General features: G+C 40.0%; 4 protein-coding genes across 4 annotated transcripts; 2 read left to right on the top strand and 2 right to left on the bottom strand.

Moving 5' to 3' along the window:
• Positions 1–1,280: 1,280 nt before the first annotated feature.
• On the top strand, positions 1,281–2,429 carry LOC120276753 (fasciclin-like arabinogalactan protein 19). Its single transcript, XM_039283439.1, has one exon. It carries the CDS (start codon positions 1,295–1,297, stop codon positions 2,171–2,173), a length of 879 nt encoding a protein of 292 aa, XP_039139373.1. The 5' UTR covers positions 1,281–1,294; the 3' UTR covers positions 2,174–2,429.
• A 22-nt stretch (positions 2,430–2,451) lies between these two features.
• Positions 2,452–3,471, bottom strand: LOC120276754 (egg cell-secreted protein 1.2-like). Its single transcript, XM_039283440.1, has 2 exons — positions 3,416–3,471; positions 2,452–3,046 (listed from the first exon to the last, which is right to left on the bottom strand). Exon 2 carries the CDS (start codon positions 2,860–2,862, stop codon positions 2,479–2,481), a length of 384 nt encoding a protein of 127 aa, XP_039139374.1. The 5' UTR covers positions 2,863–3,046; positions 3,416–3,471; the 3' UTR covers positions 2,452–2,478.
• On the top strand, positions 3,378–5,836 carry LOC120276752 (WD repeat domain-containing protein 83). The gene is made up of 8 exons (XM_039283438.1): positions 3,378–3,645; positions 3,731–3,833; positions 4,117–4,224; positions 4,320–4,429; positions 4,534–4,641; positions 4,725–4,770; positions 4,978–5,109; positions 5,546–5,836. The coding sequence occupies exons 1-8, from the start codon at positions 3,434–3,436 to the stop codon at positions 5,627–5,629; spliced, it is 903 nt and encodes a 300-aa protein (XP_039139372.1). The 5' UTR covers positions 3,378–3,433; the 3' UTR covers positions 5,630–5,836.
• A 121-nt stretch (positions 5,837–5,957) lies between these two features.
• LOC120277510 (probable helicase MAGATAMA 3) lies at positions 5,958–12,885 on the bottom strand. The gene is made up of 20 exons (XM_039284374.1): positions 12,732–12,885; positions 12,496–12,643; positions 12,296–12,429; positions 11,795–11,992; positions 11,372–11,569; positions 11,185–11,220; positions 10,341–10,426; positions 10,063–10,113; positions 9,669–9,777; positions 9,481–9,586; positions 8,974–9,071; positions 8,779–8,892; positions 8,607–8,699; positions 8,406–8,459; positions 7,707–7,765; positions 7,548–7,632; positions 6,982–7,347; positions 6,794–6,916; positions 6,616–6,702; positions 5,958–6,513 (listed from the first exon to the last, which is right to left on the bottom strand). The coding sequence occupies exons 1-20, from the start codon at positions 12,837–12,839 to the stop codon at positions 6,304–6,306; spliced, it is 2,463 nt and encodes an 820-aa protein (XP_039140308.1). The 5' UTR covers positions 12,840–12,885; the 3' UTR covers positions 5,958–6,303.
• Positions 12,886–20,008: the final 7,123 nt, after the last annotated feature.

Here is a 20,008-nt window from a genome sequence, read left to right as displayed (position 1 = left end):
GTGTGTCCTTGTCTCGTCCCGTTTCCAATACTAGGACACACACTATAGTTCTGACTTTAGTCCTTAGTTGTAACCATCTCTTTTTGAGTCCTGTAGTTATTTATATAATGAGCAAGCTTTAGCAGATAAAAGTCTTCAACTTGATCCTGAGAAATGGGATGTAACTTCTGAAATTGTGTTAAAATTAGGAAAAAGAAGATTGAGGATTACTCAAGTTCAAACTCTTTTAGTATTATTTGTATCTGAAAAAAAAAATAGATTAAAATTGGATACAGTGGAAATTTTGGTAATTTGTTTTGTATTATTTGATCATCCATCTTGTGCAACTGAACACCTAAAGACAATTTTCTCATTGTTTTCTTTTCATTTTTCCTTAAATTCAAATATAGCCCAAGTCTACTACCCATGTGTTTATTTCTTTGTTTTCATTCTGTGGTGATAGGTTGAGCATGACAAGGACATGGCAGATCAGTGAAAGGCTATTACCCCCCAAGCTTATCTGAACATTTGATCGGAAGTCATTTGCATGCAGATGAAACTCAGATTTGTCTAAGCTGATTATGGCTTGCTTCATCTTTGATGTCTATGTAGATTGAATTCAGAAATGTTCATTTGTTGCTTGTTATTTACAGCTCGTAAAAATTTCACAAAAACGGCAAGCTTTATATACATAAGGGTTTGCATATGAGATGAGAATCGATAATCAAGCCCGTGCATCCTTGAACTTAGGAGTGATTTAAAAATTTATTTTTGGGCATTTAGACCATCTATCATTGGATTCAATTCTTGTCGTCCTTGTTCTTTTAGCTGATGAGACATTTTTAAATGAGGACAGCCAATGTGGATGTCATATCACTAAGTTATTAGAAAGTTTTAATTCGATTTTCAAAGGTGCTCATGATTTACCAATAATAGCTCTTGTATCATCTTGATTTTCACCGAGACTTCTAAAATATTTTATATTTATTTTTGTAATGAACTCTAAAGGGAATCAAATTAGGTGTTACTATTTCTATAATTATTTTTTAAAAAAGAAATGAAAATTTTGATGTTAGATACTTAGATTCATCTCTATGACCTCATTTCTTTCTACTTCAAAAAAAATATATATATATATATATTCAAAATGTTATTATAAGTAGTAACTGAAATATGAACGATTGAAGAATGCCACGTGGCGGATTTCTTTTCCCGCCAAAAACCTCTTTCGAGATCATTCCCACGTCTCTGCATATAAAAGCTCAACCCCCCCGATGAAACTCCGAGAATGAAAACAAGAACCCGATCATCCCCGATGGCGAAACGAAACCCAGCCTTTCTTCTCCTCCTCGCTCTCACCGCCCTCTTCACCGTCGCCGCCGCCCTCTCCGAACCAGAGCTAGACGCCGCCCTCTCCGCCCTCAATGCGCGTGGCTACACCCTCTTCGGCAAGGCGATCACGGCCTCCGACATCCGCTTCGAGCTCCTCCACATACCCAATGGGACCTACACCCTCTTCGCTCCCACCGATGCCGCTCTCTTCGCCCTCGACATGGCCTCACCGGCCTGGTTGTACGTGCGCTCCCTCCGCCGCCACATCGCCCTCCGCCGTCTCCCGAACCACCTCCTCAGCGTCCTCCCTCCCGGGTACCGGCTTCCCACACTCCTCCCGCAACGATCTCTCCGCATCTCTCGCCGCCTTCCAGGCCCCTTCATCACCGCCGACGATGTTGATGTTGTTCTCCCTGCGGTGTTCCACGGCCCCGATCTTGTAGCTTATGGCCTCGGCGGGATCATCCCTCCCCGTCACCCGACGGATCTCTTTCTCTCTGGCTCCCATCCAAGATCGACCGATCTCCCCAATCCTCCATCAAGATCAAATGATTGGTCGAGTCCTCCTTCAAGATCCGCTGATCCGCCTGAACTACGGCCTCCGGCGACGCATCCAGTCCCCGGAATCGATCTTTTGGCACCATCGCCTCTGAATGGATCTTCTCCTTCGCCATCAGATGCAATTGAGACCGGGACTCATGGCGCGCCATCACCAGCCCTTGTACTGGAAGATCAGCCACCGATCTCCGCACCAGTTCAAACCGGCACGCCATCACCAGCAGGCATGAGTTCCCCTGCACCAGCCCCAGCATCAACTCCAACCAATCCATGGCTTCTTGGATCTCCAGAGTTGCTTCACTGAGGGAGGCGGTGCAATCCTCTGCGATGGCTACAGAGTACCTGCAGTTCCACACGATCTCGAATCCGTGTAATCTCTAAACTCTTCTGATTTCCTCTCTTGTTCTTTCAAATTTTTCCTTAAAATTTCATGGAATTAGAGCATTCAATCATCCATACACTCTATATACTGAACAAAGTCATTAGAGATTGAGACAAAAAGGATTAGCTTAGTTTTAACCAGATAACACCAAAATTCCATAGCAAGGATCACAAACCCCAAGCTAAACAAACACATCCTTCACACGCACGCGCACACACACACACACACTAAACAGTAGCTATAGGTGCAGCAACTGGGGGCAATTGGTTGTGAGGAGCCGGAGAAATCTCGGTCTCGGCGTCACAGTAACCACGCAGAACGTCACCCTCATGCACGCTGAAACCGAGAGAAGTGAGCATCGTAGGCCAGCACTCGCGCGTGATGACGCGCACTGCGCGGCAGCAGTCAAGACTGAGGTTGGATTCCCCGTTGAGAAAAAACAAGACTATGTCATTGGTGCATGACCGAAGCTCGAGCAGCGCGCTCCAGCAGTCAGCCAACCCCGGCCCGTTCTTCAGCGCCGTTTCAATGAAGGGTCCTCGGGCACCGGCGAAGCCAGCGAGCCATGTTACGACGATGAGAAGTAGTAGTTTCCCAACCAGTGATGCCATTGCTTTTGTAGTACGAGAGGAGGGGAAGATCACAACCTGGGTATTTTATAGCAGAGAGTTGGAACTAGTGAAGCGTCTTGTCTCCCTTACATTTTCCGTTATCATTATTATTAGACGACATTAATATGGCCCTTCGGCTCTGCAACGCTTCTTCATGAGTGTGCTCACAAAAATTGGCAACGTCCTTTACTCCCCCCGCATCAATGGAAAAAAAAAAAATTGTATTGAGGAGATTATTCTTAAAAAATAAAATAAAATAAATGAATAGGTTCTGTTGGTGGATTTTAGGACTGACTTGAAGTTTTTTAATCTTTTGGTATTTGTTCAATTATAGAAATATTCTAAAAATTTTAAATTTTTTATGTTTGTTGTAATTTGTACCTTTCATCCTTTTTTTTCTTTAAATAAAAATCAATATAAATAATATTTTGAAATTTTATTAGAAAATTATATATATATATATATGTATATGTATATCAGTATATGTATAATATGGGGGGCTTTTGGGAAGCATATGTAAAAATTCCATATTAGAAAAGGGTGGAAAGCTAACCCAAATAGGGGAGGGGAGATGGTGGCGGTGGCGGGGTTGCCGTTGAGAGAGGCGGGCGTGTTGAAAGGGCACGAGGGTGCAGTGCTGGCCGTCCGATTCAACGGCGATGGAAACTACTGTTTGAGCTGTGGCAAAGATCGCACCCTCCGTCTCTGGAACCCTCACCGAGGTATCCACATCAAAACCTACAAGTCCCATGGCCGCGAGGTCCGCGACGTCCATGTCACCCCGTAAGCTCTCTCTCTCTCTCTCTCTCTCTCTCTCTTGATGGAAAGTTAAATCGAATTCAGCAAGCATCTGAGATTTGAATGGCAGGGACAACGCAAAGCTGGTGTCTTGCGGCGGTGATCGCCAGATCTTCTACTGGGACGTCTCCACCGGCCGCGTTATCCGAAAATTCCGCGGCCATGATAGTGAGGTTCATTTCTTTTTCCTGATTTTTCCCCCAAAAAATGTGTTTTGATTGGAAGACATGTTTGGTTAGGTTGACAACTCTAGATGGTTAGGCAACTAGAATTGAATTTAACTTTATTTTACTTTGTTTTATCAAATTCTGACATTGCCAACAGGGTTCCTTTTAGTCTTCGCTTAGAAAGGATAAGAAAATTGAGATTAATGAATGTTTGAGATACACTTGTTAATGATGTGATGTGTGGGCAAAAGTTTGGCTTTAGTATCATATACTTATTTACTTTTCACAGGTCAATTCTGTTAAGTTTAATGAGTATGCCTCAGTGGTTGTTTCTGCCGGGTATGATCAGTCTGTGCGTGCATGGGATTGCAGATCTCATAGTACAGAGCCAATTCAGGTGAAATTTTTGCCTCCTATTTTTGTTCTTATGAATTTTATAAATATCCGCTTTTCTCTTAACGTGTTATTTAGAAATTGAGATTCATTTTATAGATAATCGATACGTTTCAAGATAGTGTGATGTCTGTTTGCTTGACGAAGAGTGAAATTATTGCTGGAAGTGTTGATGGAACTGTTCGCACATTTGATATTCGGATTGGTAGGTATGAGTTGTATCGAAATTTAGTTAAGTGTGATCTTGTCTTTTTCTTTTAGCCAAAAAGAGTTTCTATTGTTCTGATAAAACTTCTTTTACTTGATAAACTAGAGAGCTTGTTGATGACTTGAAGCAGCCTGTCAACTGTGTTTCATTATCAAATGATACTAATTGCATACTAGCAAGTTGCTTAGACTCTACTCTACGACTCCTTGACAGGTACTACTACACATCCATAATTCATGCATAACTGTGATTGCATTTATATTTGCTTATTTTACACTATGGTTCTTCTATGGCAGATCCAGTGGGGAACTTCTACAAGAATACAAGGGCCATACATGCAAGGTATTTAGACATTTAACTTCCTCTTTTGATTGATAAAGTCTTTTTATTTATTCAATTGAATTGATTTCTTGAGAGTAGGCATTGCGAGCTTTAATGGTTGGTTATAAGCATGTTAGTAATGACACTGTTTATAAAATACACTGGCAACTTGAGTACTTCCTGGATAGTTTTTATTCTTGAAGTTGATTTATCTGTTTGTATTTGTAGTCATTCAAGATGGATTGCTGCTTGACCAACTCTGATGCTCATGTAACTAGTGGATCTGAGGATGGGTTTATTTACTTTTGGGATTTGGTAGATGCTTCGGTCGTCTCAAAATTCAGAGCTCATGCATCTGTGGTAAGATATTGATGTTTCTCCATTTTGCTATGAAGAATATATGATGCCAATGTTTTTCATCATTTAGTTTTCGAAACTCATCAGAGGACATAGATGGCAATAACTCTAGATTTTTGTGATTAAAGCAAGCTGCATTTTACTTTATCTAATTTTGAATATGGTGAGTTACCTGGAGGATATGAGAGATACTATATTTAAAATTTTGATTCTTAATATTGCATACAAACCGCTAATTTGGATGTCTGTTCTTTTGGATGACACAAATGTGTTTGTTTCATCATGATTCAATCCTGTGTTTATTTTCATTTGCCATTTATGTACGTGCATGTGTGTGTTTGAAATAGAAATAACAATAGTTAATGAGATCATAATGTGAAAATGAACTGTGAATATAATTAATCAAGAATTTCTAATTTACTTCAATGTTTGGTTGTAGGTAACAAGTGTGAGTTATCACCCAAAGGACTCTTGCATGATAACATCGTCGGTGGATGGTACTGTTCGTGTATGGAAAGAATGAGCTACGTTTAGATTATTTGATCATGTTTGGATGCATCATCATCATAACTCCATTCTTCAGTGCCCAGTGATGATTTCATGTTAATGAATGGAATAGCCATAATTGTCATTAATATCTAACTCAACTTAATTATTATGCCTTAGTATCTGTAATTTATAACATGTTGCAAATTTTTAATTTGACTTCCTCTGCCTATTAAATTCTTTATTTTATCTAGTATCAGAAATATGTATCTGCAGATTTCTCCACATTTTATTATTATTATTATTATTAATGCATCAACAAAAAAGCTAATCCATACTTCCCACAAATAAAAAACATCACATTGACATTCTTATTAAAAAGTAAGGTATCAAATTATATTCTTAAGCATACACCTTTAAATCTAATAATCTCCAAATTCTTATTATACATAAATTGAAGTCCTAAATTATTAAATACCTCCTAACAAACCCTGCGTTGCAGATGCAGTAAGCTACAGTCCTACCCTGATGTCTGAACTTATACAATTGAGCTTTAATCAAAGTCACCTAGTTTATGAAATTTGCTATCTAGGCAAAAGAATAAAATAAAAAGACAAAAAATGCTTATTTGAGAATGTAGCTCATGGCCCTTATAATAAATAGCAAAGAGCATGCATGTGAAAAATCTTCAAAAATTGGGCATTATCATGTTTATTCATCCGGACCTCCATCATCAATATCCATTGGAAAATCATCTTCTTCAACACCTCCATCCTCGTCGCCTGCATTTCCGACGTCTATCATTTCAACCATTTTCTCTTCCATTTTTTTTACCATCTCTTCTTTCATAATTTCCGATGATTTTACACGGAAGGACTCCAAATTAGAGTCATTGAAAAACGCGGCATAAGGTTTTGTAACCTGCAACAGAATGATATAGCCCTTTTGAGTCTGACAGTCCAATGGGTGGTCTAGTTTTTGAGTCTCAATTTAGGGCAGGAAATAAATGGTACAAACACACACCTTGAAGTAACAATTTCGATCTTTAGCACTGGACACAAGGTTCTTCCAGTGATCATCTTGGATCAATGTTGACGCAGAACCAACAACCTAAGAGCAAAGGAAATCACAATCTCATAATGAAATCTAATATTAAGGGTGAAGAAAGCAGAAAGGTGTCGATCTTATCTAGACTGCTTACCAGGACGGAGGATCTTGCTCTGGTTATACCCACATTCATTCGCCGGAAATCAGATACGAAACCAATACCTTTGCCCTTGTTTGCTCGCACGCAAGAAAAAATGGCAACATCTTTTTCCCTTCCCTATAAAGCAAAAGCTTTGAATAAAACAGTACAAATAATGGCTTACAAGACTGAAATTGTAGTACCTGGAAACCATCGACAGTATTAATATCTACTAAGTGATCTGAGCGCTCCCCGAAATTTTCACGAATACGGTCACGCAAAAGCTTCACTTGATATCGGTATGGAGATATAATTGCCAGCTGAGAACTGGATCGTAACTCTGTGTATTGGTTCACTAATTTATGATACAAGAGAATTATGAAGTCGACCTCTTCTTCGTTCACCCAAGAACCACTACCAGATGGTTGGGACTCTGTTCCATCAATATCAAAGAAACAAAATGGCCCAAAGCAACGATAGGCATGCCACTGACGTTTTGTCTGTCTTTCGACCAAAGATCCATTTTCAAGAGAACCATCATAAAATTCTTTTGACGGGAAGATACTTATCTGTATCAAGAGGGAGTAAAAGATTAAGATTCACTGCAGCAAGAACAGGAACTGATATTCCCGTTTCTATTAGAAGTGCACATGCAGTTGAGGCCATCAGCTAGTGTCTCGGTGGTTGGCAATCATGAGGGAGCATCAAAGATGATAATACCACAGTAACCCAAAGATCACAAAACATATAATCATCATAATAGTCTCACCTCAGGATGCATGCGGTACTGTGTTTTGAGCATCTGTACAGGAAAGCCAGCTCCTTGAAATCTCTTAAACAAGCTCGTTCCATACCTAGCATGTATAAATAGAGTAAATTAACAAGATGAACAGCAGTGCAAAAATAGAAGATGAGGTCAAATGCATACCCAAGTTTCTCAGCAGTAGAAGAAATTACAGTAGCTGGCAGTTGAACAGGATCACCAACCTAGAACCAGAAGCAACCGGGAAATATGAGACATTGCCTAAATCCTACACAAATTTGTCATGCTTATAAGTCCACACAAAGAGAAGAGTTCAAGAATATTATAGCCTCATACAGCTGCCAAATTGCAAATAAGATTTGAACATTTCAACTTAAAAATTAGTTCAACTCTATCAACAAAGCACTTGGCTATAAGATTATTTTCCAATCTAGAAGGTCTTTGAAAGTCCTTTTCCATTCTATGTTGCCTACTGAAACAACAATATAAGGTTTTCCCAGTTGATTGAACGTATTCCACAATCTGCCTTATAAGGCTAATCTGCATTCAATACAAAAAACAAGTTTAATAAAATCCCGTCAGGTTTACCAGCATCTTTAATTGCATTTAAATGCCAGTACCCCATCTATGACCTAACCGATTGGGTTCGTACTATCTCCAGATAATCTAAGTAACATCAGCGGTAAAAAATGTAGCTTTACATGCAACTAGTCAACAAGAATTCCAAGAGACTCCTGTATCAAACGTGAGGTAAATAAAGGATCATACTCAACTAGGACTAGCATATTATAAGCCAAAAATCAAGATTTACAGATAAATAAGTAGCGTACAAAGAGCAGAAATTAATCAAAGTAAAACACATACAAGAAATACTTGTCTGCATCCGTGAGCCAGAGGGACAAGAGTTGCTGGTTCTACCTACAAAAAATAAACACCAAACAGAAATATAACACTAAAACAAAATTATTTTTCATGGACCATCTAGCGCTGAAATGTTTTGAATAAGAAAAGTGCAAATGGAGTGTTTATATAATTATATGTACTCAAATTGAAGACAATACTTACAGCTTGTGCAGCTTCATCAATGATAACAATATCAAACACACGATTCATTCTACTGAATAAAGCTGAGCCACTAAAACTAAGAGTGGAGAAAACCTGCCATTGAAATTTTTAGAAAGAAGATTAGAAAACCTAGTGAGAGAATTTTGTCCATTCACAATGGTAGTTAACATACAATAGCGGCTTCATCAAGAATAGAAGCACGAATTCGATCACGATCGACTGCTCTGCCAGACCCAGGTTTCTTGACACCAGAGGATTGATCCACACTAGCAAGTTTTTGTTCCACCTGTAAAGGAAAATAAGTAGCCAGTTCCAGGAGGCCATATTACCCATCAATCTGGAAATTCATTACAAGTGAAGTACGTACAAGGTAATCAATAGAAACTGCTTGCACAGAGTGATGTGGCTTTAGACCAATTCTCACAATTTTGGGATTATATACTCGATCATTTTCATCATGAATACCTAAAGATGATTCAAAAGTGATTTCCAATTTTAGTTTAAGAAAGAAGAAGAGACACAATAAGTATTAAGGGTAAGCAATGAGATTAAAAAAAAAAGGTACAATGCAACATATTCACAAAAGAAAATTAAAAATTAAATTAAATGGTAGCAAAAGAAGAGTAAGTTTTGTCTCAACTCTACTTGTTGCGTTAGGCGTCATGACAGTTATAGATATAATTGCAGCAGTTAGAAATACATTAGCATTTGCCATGTATTACTAAAACCAAAACAGCCTTAGTGAATGTCAGTCTGACAACTGTAAATTAGCCAAGAATCTAATCAAATTAATACATGCCATGGCATGAACCATCTGACTAAAATAAAATAAAACAAAAGAAGAAAGAAAATAAAGAAAGAAAAAAAAGCTTGCCTGTCTGCAGAACACGCAAAACAATCTCATCCAATGCAGAATTTGATGGAGCACAAACTAGCACATGGGCCCTGTACTTGCGGTTAGACTTCACAACCTCCGGCTTCTGTTTATGTAAGACATGAATGTAGTAAACAAAAAGGAATCACTATGTCATTTCATGAAATGAAAGCAAGGTTGAAGATTACCAATTCATTCCCAGTGGGGAAAAATCCATCATCACCATCAATAGGCATAATCATATCTCTTGGGTTAACACCTGTCAACCATGGGGATGCTTTCGTCCAGTGATAATACCTACATAGTCAGGAAATTTAACATGGGCATCAGATCACATGGGACCACAAGACCTATTTCGGAACTGGATGTGCAGGTGTATTTATTAAATGAGAAATAGAACACTCTTTGTAAAATTATTTCAATATGCTAATATAAGAAACTCCCTTTTCATGCACCTATAAGACGGTATTTATAGTGCCTTCATCATAATAGAGTAAGAAACATATCAATGTCTAGTATCACTGGGCCATTAGGTATGTCAAAAACTAAAAAATAAAAACATGTTAACCTATAGAGCCATACTTGTCCTGGATGTTCATTTCCTGCTGACATTTCACAATGGATGATCCACCCCTGCATCAAAAGAAAATAAATAATAAAAGTAAATTGATAAAGAAAAGATAATGTACAAATGCAGGAAAAAAGATAACAGAAAATAAATCACTACAATTTCAATGAATAATTAGCCAACAACTCATCAGCCTACTCTACTGATTTACATAATACAACAATAAAAAAAATAACATTAGGACTGCATAAAGCACTGTCGCCTTTATGTAAGATTGAAATTCAATGATTACCCAGATTGCACTCTCGCAGGAGCTGCATGAAGGACAGCACTAAGAAGTCCAAGAATAGTTTGTGTTTTCCCTGTTCCTGGAGGACCCTATGAGAGCACAAATCGCAGATTCTATCAACAATAATATACAATTAGATAGCAGAGAAAAATACCAACAGGAACTTTCTAACAAAATAAATGGAAATCTGTCTTTCTCTATATTAACAGATAATCAAATCAAAGTGAATGATGCAATATCCATGTTCTTCAGCTATCATGTTTTCAGGTGTACCAGATATGTTACACCTGATTAAAGCAGTATACTTGGTCAATTCTATTTGAAGGTATGCTTTGTCTCTCAATAGCAAATAGCCACGAAATTATAAGGGTAATTCAAGATGAAGCCCAAATTAAATTTAACTGTGAAAGCCCTTACTTATTGAAGCGCTTGTTATGCTTACGAGGAAAGGTCAACAAAAATTTTGGAATCTACAAGAATAGAGAATGTGTATCATTATCGAGACATACGAAACAAATTTAAATGAGCTAAAAGAATATCTTATTAGATATTTAAAGGCCGATGAACTGAAGGATAATTTTAGTGCTTAATATTCCTTCCCTTCCATTGTAATGGGCACACATTTAAGTATAACATAAACATAAGCAAAAGCATATGTCTCGTACTTTTAAGATAATGGATTGCCTCATCATGAATCACAAACAGTCACCTTAAGCTGTTCAGTTTCTTAAAATTGGAATGATATTCAACAGTAAAAGCAATTAAAAGCAATAGGGTGAACTAACTCTTAGGAGTTAGGAGATGCATCTTCAATGTGAATAAAACATCAAAAAAGCCACAGGCAAACCTGTATCAGAACAAAAGGTTTGCGTGAAAGACCTGCCTGCAATGCAGAAAGGAATCATTTCTCAGAGACATGTAAAAGAGGTTGTGCATAAGCATGCATGTATAAGAAAAACTCAAAAATAGATCAAATAAGCAACATCACAGAAAGTGGACAAGTGCTTGTGTGCGAGAGCTAGAGAGAGACTCACATGTATGGCTTCTAACTGTGAATCATTGAGATTACTTTCAAAGAATTCCATGAGCGGTTGTGGAATATTCCAAGCACGATCTTCAGAATTTTTATAACCAGGCTTATCTGTGGCTGATAATATGAGGTCCTTGAAGGGGAGGGATGTAACTGAATGCATTGCCACATATTCACGCATGATGGTTGACAAACTGCAAATCTGAAGGTTTTGATCCAGATATGAGTGTAGCAAAAAAAAAAAAAGTGCTGTAAGCTTCCAGATATGAGTTCTTAAATTCAATTTGCAAGTAAATTGGCAAAAAATCTAAAGAGATTATATTGCAATAGCTAGTGATTGAACTAGCCACATGAAACCAGTATGAAGTGTTATATTTGTACATGGTTGAAAAAAATAAAAATAAAAGTAAACACAAGAGGCCATCACCTTTAGAATCCACAAGAAGCTCTCCCTAATTTTAAGAACAGCAAGCATCTTCAATAGCCTAGCGGAGTGCTCAACTTCATTTCCATTCAATTCCTTCACATCCCCAGCAAGAAATGCGCGAAGAGTAAGCATTTCCCTACCACCACGTTGCTCAACTATTGCGAAGGCATATGTACTTGGTGATGCACCCTCTTGAAACTGAAAATATATCATTTGTATCAGAACTATATTTAGCTAACTTCAAATTGCCAAGTAATCATCTTTTCCATTCTCCAATCTGAATCGACTCAGATGATAGCAGAGCACAAATTGTTGAGTATTAAAACAAAAAGATTCGAGAAAGGGGAAAATCCAAATGAATAAATAAATAAATAAAGAAAGAAAGAAGATTATGTGCTGTTCTTCATATTTTCATTGGACTGAGAATCAATGAATTTCAAAATGCCAAAATGAAAATTTTAAAGCAAAACAAAGGAATTTCAATCAATATAAACATTATACCTTCTCCTTCGAGAGAAGTAAGAGATCATTTTCGGACAACTCCTCCCGAAACTCATCACGCACTGCCATCGAAACCTTATGGAACTCATCAGCCTCCGTGCAGCTATCCACCGCACCTTTCTCCCATGCCAACGCTGCAAACCAAACCAACTAAATCCCAAAAATTCAAAAAACCCTAGATTAAAAACAAAAAACCCCACCTTCATCCTCATCTTTTCCCTGGACGATCTGGGCCTTCACCTCCTCGAATAACAGCGGCTCAAACACACCGATATAGTCCTCCACGTCTCTATACGTGTTCTTCACTCTCTGAAGCCCGTCACGGGATTTATCCTTGGAATCCTTCTTCTAAGAAATACCCACAAAAATGAGAAGAAAAAAAAAGCAATGAAAACAACGCAAATCGAGGATGACGAAGGGTGAGTGAATGAATTACAGTGGAGTCACGGAGGAGGCGGAGATAGTCCCATGCGAGGACGATCCTTTGGAAGCGCGAGATTGAAGCGGAGGAGCCCAGAGGCGCAACCGTCTTCTCCACCGCCATGGCGCCTCCTCTTCCGATGATGGCGCCCAAGCCCGCAAGCTGGGGTTTTTATTCTTTGAGGGTTTTTACTGGTTAGAGTTTTTGCTCATTTTTTAAAAAATACCTTGAAATTTAACCTAATTAATTTTTATCTTAAAACCTTTATTTTATTTCCCTCCTAAAATAAAGAATTTAAAAACTTGAAAATTAAATCTATGAAAACTCCATTATCAAATCTCTCCTATCTCAATAATTGAGGATTGTGGTTTATTATGTTTATAATATATATAATCTTCATGTGTTAAAAAAAAAATTATTTTTAATTTTATTGGATTTTTTCTATCTATTGTGACTTTGTGAGTCTTTGATTGATGATCCATCCTGATTATAGTCTTCTGAATATTACATATATTCTCTTATTTTATTTTATTTTTTTCTATTTTTTGTTGGGATTTATATTTATAATTTGATGAAAATAAGGTTTTTGTCCCAATTTATTCATATGTGTTTGTGCTTTATATATTTGTATTACTCGCTATGTTTTATTTTAATTTTTTATATATAAGCTTTCCATAAATATTAAATTGTCATTAAAAATGTTAAATTTAAAAAAAAATATTTTATGATAATATTTTTATTTTTATTAAAATTATTTATTGTGAGTTTCCCTCAACACATATGTATCATCATCATGTCGCTGCTAGGGGATCTCTGGGGAGGCGCTCGCAGAGCTAGTGTAGGCGGTAACTCTGGACAGGAGTCCGGGAGGTTGGAGATTGAAAGGAAGGCGCTTCGTCGAAAGGACATCTCTTACGTGCAGGCAGTTTCGTCCTCCTCCTCAGACGACCGCAAAAAGAAGACTGATCCGACAATGCTCGGTGATTCGGCCATTTCAAAGGGAAAGGAGCTAGGCGAGAATGGGTGGATCCTGGTCCAGCATAAGAAGAGGAAAAGTACTAGCCCTAATGGTGGCAAAGCAAGGGGAGGTTGCTGGAGGGTAGCAAGCGTCCGTGGTCGCCGAGGAGCAATGTGGACAGATGTAACAGGTGTTTCTGGTCCTCGCATACCACCTCAGAGTGCCGTCACTAGGTGGTTTGTCGGCGCTGTGAGTGTGCTGGTCACGTTGCAGTCAATTGCCCTTTAGATGCTCGAAGAAGCCCACGTCGTAAGAAGATCAGAGTAAGACCTCGTGTTTCTACGGAGGCTGATAAGCTTTCTAGTGAACAACGGTTGAAGCCACAGGTTTCTGCTTCGGACTCAACCGGTCATTCTCAGCCTACTTATGCGAAGATCTCCATTCCTGTTCCACCGGAAGCCTCAAGCTTACGGGATGAACTAGAATCAGTTGGCATCCTTTCTCTACGCACTGGGCAGATCAGTGAAAGTGTTCTCCAGGATGTCATTCCTTCTGTGTTGAACGTCCCTCTTTCGGGACCACTTACACCTATCAACGACGATGTCTACTTGATTCCTTTGGCCACGAAGGAAGAAGTGAAGGCGGCTTGTTTGTTAGGAGTGTTCGAGCTGTCTTCCAAGCAAGGTCTGTGCTCCATGTCCATCTCTCCTTGGACGGCTGAGCTGGGTGCACTGGGGAAGGCGTCCGGGTCCGGGCAGTGGGTACACATTTGGAATGTGCCTCTTCATGGTTGGTGCGAGAGTGTAATCTCGGAGATTCTGAAGCCTGTGGGGGACCTCGTTGTTAAGATCGGATTACCAGTTCAATGACAGGGCTGCACACTTGGTTATGAAAACAAGCACTTTGTTTGTATGAATGGTGCTGAGAATGTGAAGGAAGCTTGACAATGGTCACTTGTGTTTCTCACTGAACACTCTCAGAATATAATCACCATTCAAACACACAACCAGATCAAAGAAAACTGAAGAGAAGACTGAAGAGAAATCACATGAATTAACTCCCTTATTTCATTCAATAAAGCACCAGGCATTAATACAAACACCTGGCCGACCAACCTTCATGGTTACACAGTACATAGCTAGAGAATATTCAAAAATAACCAAACATTACAAACAAACATAATAACAGAGTTAATTAAGCATCCCCAGATGCATTACAACCAAGTGCAACCAGTTAAACAACATTCAAACATCACTTGTATTGAATCCCGACATGAAGCGCACCATCCCTGTATTTCTGGAGACAACCTGCAGCAGCAGCAGTGTGCACCACTTGATTCATTGGGATCTGATCAAATTCTCCAACATACTCCCCTTGATCAGATAGTTCACTAATTCCTAGCTTCTCAGTGAATGAGCTGAACTTGATTTTGGGCAAAGCCTTTGTAAACACATCCGCCAACTGATCTTCAGTTCCACAATGCTTCACATAAATTAACTCATCTTTTATAAGATCACGAATAAAATGGAAGCGGGTATCAATGTGTTTAGTTCGCCCGTGGTGAGTGGGATTCCTGGCAATAGAGAGAGCTGATGAGTTATCACAGAGAATGATGTTAGAGTCTTCCTGCTTCTCATTGAGATCCTCAAGTAGTCGACGAAGCCAAACAGCCTCGCAGGCAGCGGCAGTCAATGAGATGTACTCTGCTTCGGTGCTTGACAGAGCAGTGATAGACTGCTTCTTCGAACACCAAGCTATTACACCAGAGCCAAGGGAGAATACCCACCCTGTGGTGCTTTTCCGGTCATCTTGAGATCCTCCCCAGTCGCTGTCGGAGTAGCCCATCAGTTTGAAATTTTCTTGCTTCTTGTAATGAATCCCAAAGCCGATCGTTCCTTTAATATATCGAAGGATTCGCTTTACTGCCCCTAAATGACTCACACTCGGTGAATGCATGTACCGAGCAACCATTGAAACAGCAAACATGATATCGGGTCGAGAATGGGTGAGGTAAAGCAGAGCACCGACCAATTTCCTATATCTCTGTGTATCTGTTTTCTCAGAGTTGTCCTGAAGACAGAGCTTTTCATTTGAATTCATTGGGGTATCAACTTCCTTGCAATTTTGCATCCCTGAACTGAACAAGAGATCCCTTGCATACTTCTTCTGTGACATGAAAACAAATCCTTTCCTCTCAGATCACTTCAAGCCGAGAAAAGAACCCTCATCGGCCCCATATCAGTCATTTCAAATGTTTTCATCATATTCTCTTTGAAGTTAATCAAAGACTCCATTGAAGACCCCATGTATAGAATATCATCAACGTACAGGCAAAGTAAAAGAGTATCAGAATTACCCTGTATCTTGGAGTATACAGTGGGTTCATTACTACTCCGAGTGAAACCCAATTGAGAGAAGTGAGAGTCTATACGACTATACCAGGCCCGGGGTGCTTGACGTAGTCCGTATAGAGCTTTATGGAGACGATACACTTCTTCCTCCTTTTCATTGACAATGAACCCCTCTGGTTGAAGAACATATACTTCTTCCATGAGATCTCCATTTAAAAATGCGGATTTTACATCCAACTGATAGATTTTCCATTCCTTTTGTGCTCCAATGGATAAGAACAAACGGACGGTCTCCATTCGAGTGACTGGAGAGAACACCTCTTCGAAATCAATTCCTTCTCGCTGAGAGTAACCTTTAGCCACAATACGAGCTTTCCTTTTCAGTAGGGTGCCATCAGGATTAAATTTTGACTTAAAAATCCATTTCAATCCTATTGCTTTCTTTCCCTCTGGAAGAGAGGTCAGATGCCAAGTTTGATTCTTTGTAATTGCATTCATCTCTTCTTTCATGGCCGCAACCCACTCCTCACTCCTTGCAGCTTCTTCATAAGATGCAGGATCCCCTACAGAAAGAGCAAGAGAACAGGAACTATAGAGATCAGTGAGATTTCTATACCTCGTCGGACCGCCACCGTCTTCTTCGGTCACCAAATCATCTTCTTCGAGATTAGAAGAAGGCCTTTGATGTGAATCCAACCGTTCATCAGTCTGATCGAACGGTGGAGATATCACCATATCTCTGTTAAGGGATGTCATCTCCTTCTCACGTGCGGGTGCATAGATTGAGGCAGCTGAATCAGCACATCCTGACCAATCCCAGCCTTTCTCTTCAAAGAACCGGAGATCTCTGCTGACGTGTACGCGTTTTGAATCTGGATCCATGATCCGATAGGCTTTCGAACGATCGCAATAACCAATCAGCACTCCGGGTCGGGATTTGGCGTCAAATTTGGTCCGCTTCATCGGATCAACGAGCATATAGACCAAGCAGCCAAAAACTCTGAAATGGTCAATGGAGGGCTTCTCACCGGTCAAAGCTTCAAACGGAGTTCGAAGCTTTACCGCCGACGTTGTAGACCGATTAAGGATGTACACTGCCGTCGCCACCGCTTCTGCCCAGTACTCTGAAGGCATCTTCTTCTCCTTTAGCATGGTACGAGCCATCTCCGTCACTGTTCTGTTCTTGCGTTCAGCGACGCCGTTCTGCTGAGGGGTCTGTGGAGCTGACAGTTGGTGGTGCACTCCGGCGAGATGGCAGAAAGCTTCAAATTCATTGGATGTAAATTCCCCTCCGCGATCAGTGCGCAAAACCTTGACTTGGAATGAGAATTGCTTCTCCACCAAGTGCTTGAACTGCTTGAAGAGCTGGAATGTTTCTGATTTCTGGTGCATGAAATACACCCAACTGTATCTGGAGTAGTCGTCAGTCAATAGAAGAAAGTAAGAGTTACCTCCGATGGACGTTGCTCTGATTGGGCCTACAAGATCGCTATGAATCAACTCAAGAGGTGCAGTTGCACGTTTTGCTTGGCCTTTGGGAAACACAGAGCGAGCTTGCTTCCCCTGTGAGCATGCTTCACATGAACTCACACTTGTAATCTTTGGCAACCCAGACACCAGTTCTTGTTCTGATATATATTTCAGCTTCTTTACATTTATGTGCCCATATCTCTTATGCCAGAGATCAGAGGCATCATCTTCTCCTTGTGCTAAGTTAGCAAAGTCAACGTCGTTAGCTTCTAAAGGAAAGAGCCTGTTAGAAGTCATTGCCACCCGAGCTACCTGTGTCTTGGTTTCAGTTTCCCTGATTTTGCAAACCCCTTTGGTGAACTCAATGTCGAATCCAGCATCCATCATTTGACCAACACTCAACAAATTGTGAGTTAAACTTGGTACATACTGAACATCATTTAAGTTTGTAATTTTACCTCTGCTTGAACAGAGAGACACCTTGCCGATGCCTTCAACTTTGAGAGCTTTTCCATCCCCGACTTTGATGGAATGACTTGGTGTCGTGGCAATGCTCTGGAACAGGCTTCTTTCTCCTGTCATGTGGTTTGAGCATCCACTGTCAATTAGCCATAGTCCTCCACCTTGTTTTGGTTCTTCATTGATTGCCATAAATGCCACTTCTTCTCCTTCCTTTGCCTTGTCTTCTTTCACAACATTAGCTTCTCTGTTTCTATACCAGCATTGGGCTTTTACATGCCCAAACTTCTTACATACAAAGCATTGTACTCCCTTATGGGATTTGTTAAATTCTGCAGAGAATCCTGGTTCAGTGCGAACTGGGTCACTGCTTCTGCCGCGCCCACGTCCTCTTCCTCTGGGAGAGAAGCCTAGGCCTCTACCTCTCCCTCTGTTTGGATGCTCAGTAGTATGAGCACCTCCTCTGCCTGCATACAATGCCTTCTCACCTTCATGATGATTTCCTTCAATGTTTAGTATTGCTTCATGATTTTTCAGTGAGCCACTCAACTGCTCAACTGAGATTGTATTCAAATCCTTTGCTTCTATGATCGAGTAAACAGCCTGTGAGAATCTAGGAGTCAAACTTCTGAGAATTTTGGAAACAACAGCCTTTTGAGGAAGGTCTTGCTTCAAGACTCTTATTTGGTATACAATATCTAATACCCTGCTCACAAAATCCTGCACAGACTCACCTTGCTTCATTTTGACTGCATCAAACTCTCTCTGAAGAGCATGAAGCTGGATGTTTGAGTTGTCTGAGTCTCCCTGGAACTCTGTTTTAATAATATCCCAAGCTTCATTAGCTGTCTTGGCTTCAGAGATCCTTACTAGTATCCTTGAGTCAAGTGCACGTTGGATTAGATACATTGCTTTAGCATCTTTCTTGAGGCTATCGTTGATTCTGGTAGCATCTCCTTCTTCACTGAATCCCTTCTCCACCAATTTCCATAGATCCTTTGATCTGAACATGGTTTTCATCATCAAAGCCCAAAGATTATAGTTCTCACCTTTGAAATAGGGTACATCGGTATCCTTTGCTGAAGAGGAGCAAGACATCTTCTCCCAGATTCAGTGACAAGTCTCTGATACCACTGTTAAGATCGGATTACCAGTTCAATGACAGGGCTGCACACTTGGTTATGAAAACAAGCACTCTGTTTGTATGAATGGTGCTGAGAATGTGAAGGAAGCTTGACAATGGTCACTTGTGTTTCTCACTGAACACTCTCAGAATATAATCACCATTCAAACACACAACCAGATCAAAGAAAACTGAAGAGAAATCACATGAATTAACTCCCTTATTTCATTCAATAAAGCACCAGGCATTAATACAAACACCTGGCCGACCAACCTTCATGGTTACACAGTACATAGCTAGAGAATATTCAAAAATAACCAAACATTACAAACAAACATAATAACAGAGTTAATTAAGCATCCCCAGATGCATTACAACCAAGTGCAACCAGTTAAACAACATTCAAACATCACTTGTATTGAATCCCGACATGAAGCGCACCATCCCTGTATTTCTGGAGACAACCTGCAGCAGCAGCAGTGTGCACCACTTGATTCATTGGGATCTGATCAAATTCTCCAACACTCGTTGCAGTGTCGAAGATGTCCCACCCGAATAAAAGTTTCATTTCGGTTTTAGTTCGCCGGAGATTGGAGGTTTCTTTACCCATGGAGGTGGAACTGAGCTTATGGATACGTTGTTAACAGATTTTAATTACAGGTGACAAGTGCGAGCTGCCCAAATACCGGCGGGATCTCGAGCGTTATGTGTTACCAGTGTCTCACGGTGCTTCTCGCGGCCTCTCGGAGGTTAGGGCGGTTAATAAAGGTAAGGGCCAGTTGCTTCATATCTTGGGTGCTGGTGGAGATGGACTTCCCGCGTCGTCGGTGGTTTCCCGGAAAGCTGTTGCTTACTCGATGGAGACACGAACGACGGAGGACCACTCCCACGATGGTGGAGCTCATAGAGCTTTGGCCTCTAGTTCCCAGTC

This window comes from Dioscorea cayenensis, chromosome 15, assembly GCF_009730915.1.
Source record: "Dioscorea cayenensis subsp. rotundata cultivar TDr96_F1 chromosome 15, TDr96_F1_v2_PseudoChromosome.rev07_lg8_w22 25.fasta, whole genome shotgun sequence".
In the NCBI taxonomy this organism is placed as follows: Eukaryota; Viridiplantae; Streptophyta; class Magnoliopsida; order Dioscoreales; family Dioscoreaceae; genus Dioscorea; species Dioscorea cayenensis.
Note: the sequence above shows the minus strand (reverse complement) of the source record. Positions and strands in the feature narration are given on the sequence as shown.

Bases quoted from the DNA above. Each gene is read 5' to 3' on its own strand.
- LOC120276753 (XM_039283439.1), top strand. From the start codon at position 1,295: ATGGCGAAACGAAACCCAGCCTTTCTTCTCCTCCTCGCTCTCACCGCC.
- LOC120276754 (XM_039283440.1), bottom strand. From the start codon at position 2,862: ATGGCATCACTGGTTGGGAAACTACTACTTCTCATCGTCGTAACATGG.
- LOC120276752 (XM_039283438.1), top strand. From the start codon at position 3,434: ATGGTGGCGGTGGCGGGGTTGCCGTTGAGAGAGGCGGGCGTGTTGAAA. The intron at 4,225-4,319 runs GTGAAATTTTTG...TTCATTTTATAG, and splicing joins ATAGTACAGAGCCAATTCAG to ATAATCGATACGTTTCAAGA. The intron at 5,110-5,545 runs GTAAGATATTGA...GTTTGGTTGTAG, and splicing joins TCAGAGCTCATGCATCTGTG to GTAACAAGTGTGAGTTATCA.
- LOC120277510 (XM_039284374.1), bottom strand. From the start codon at position 12,839: ATGGCGGTGGAGAAGACGGTTGCGCCTCTGGGCTCCTCCGCTTCAATC. The intron at 11,570-11,794 runs GTGATGGCCTCT...CAAAACCTTCAG, and splicing joins GCTTCTTGTGGATTCTAAAG to ATTTGCAGTTTGTCAACCAT. The intron at 7,348-7,547 runs GTGAGACTATTA...CTCTTGATACAG, and splicing joins AGTACCGCATGCATCCTGAG to ATAAGTATCTTCCCGTCAAA.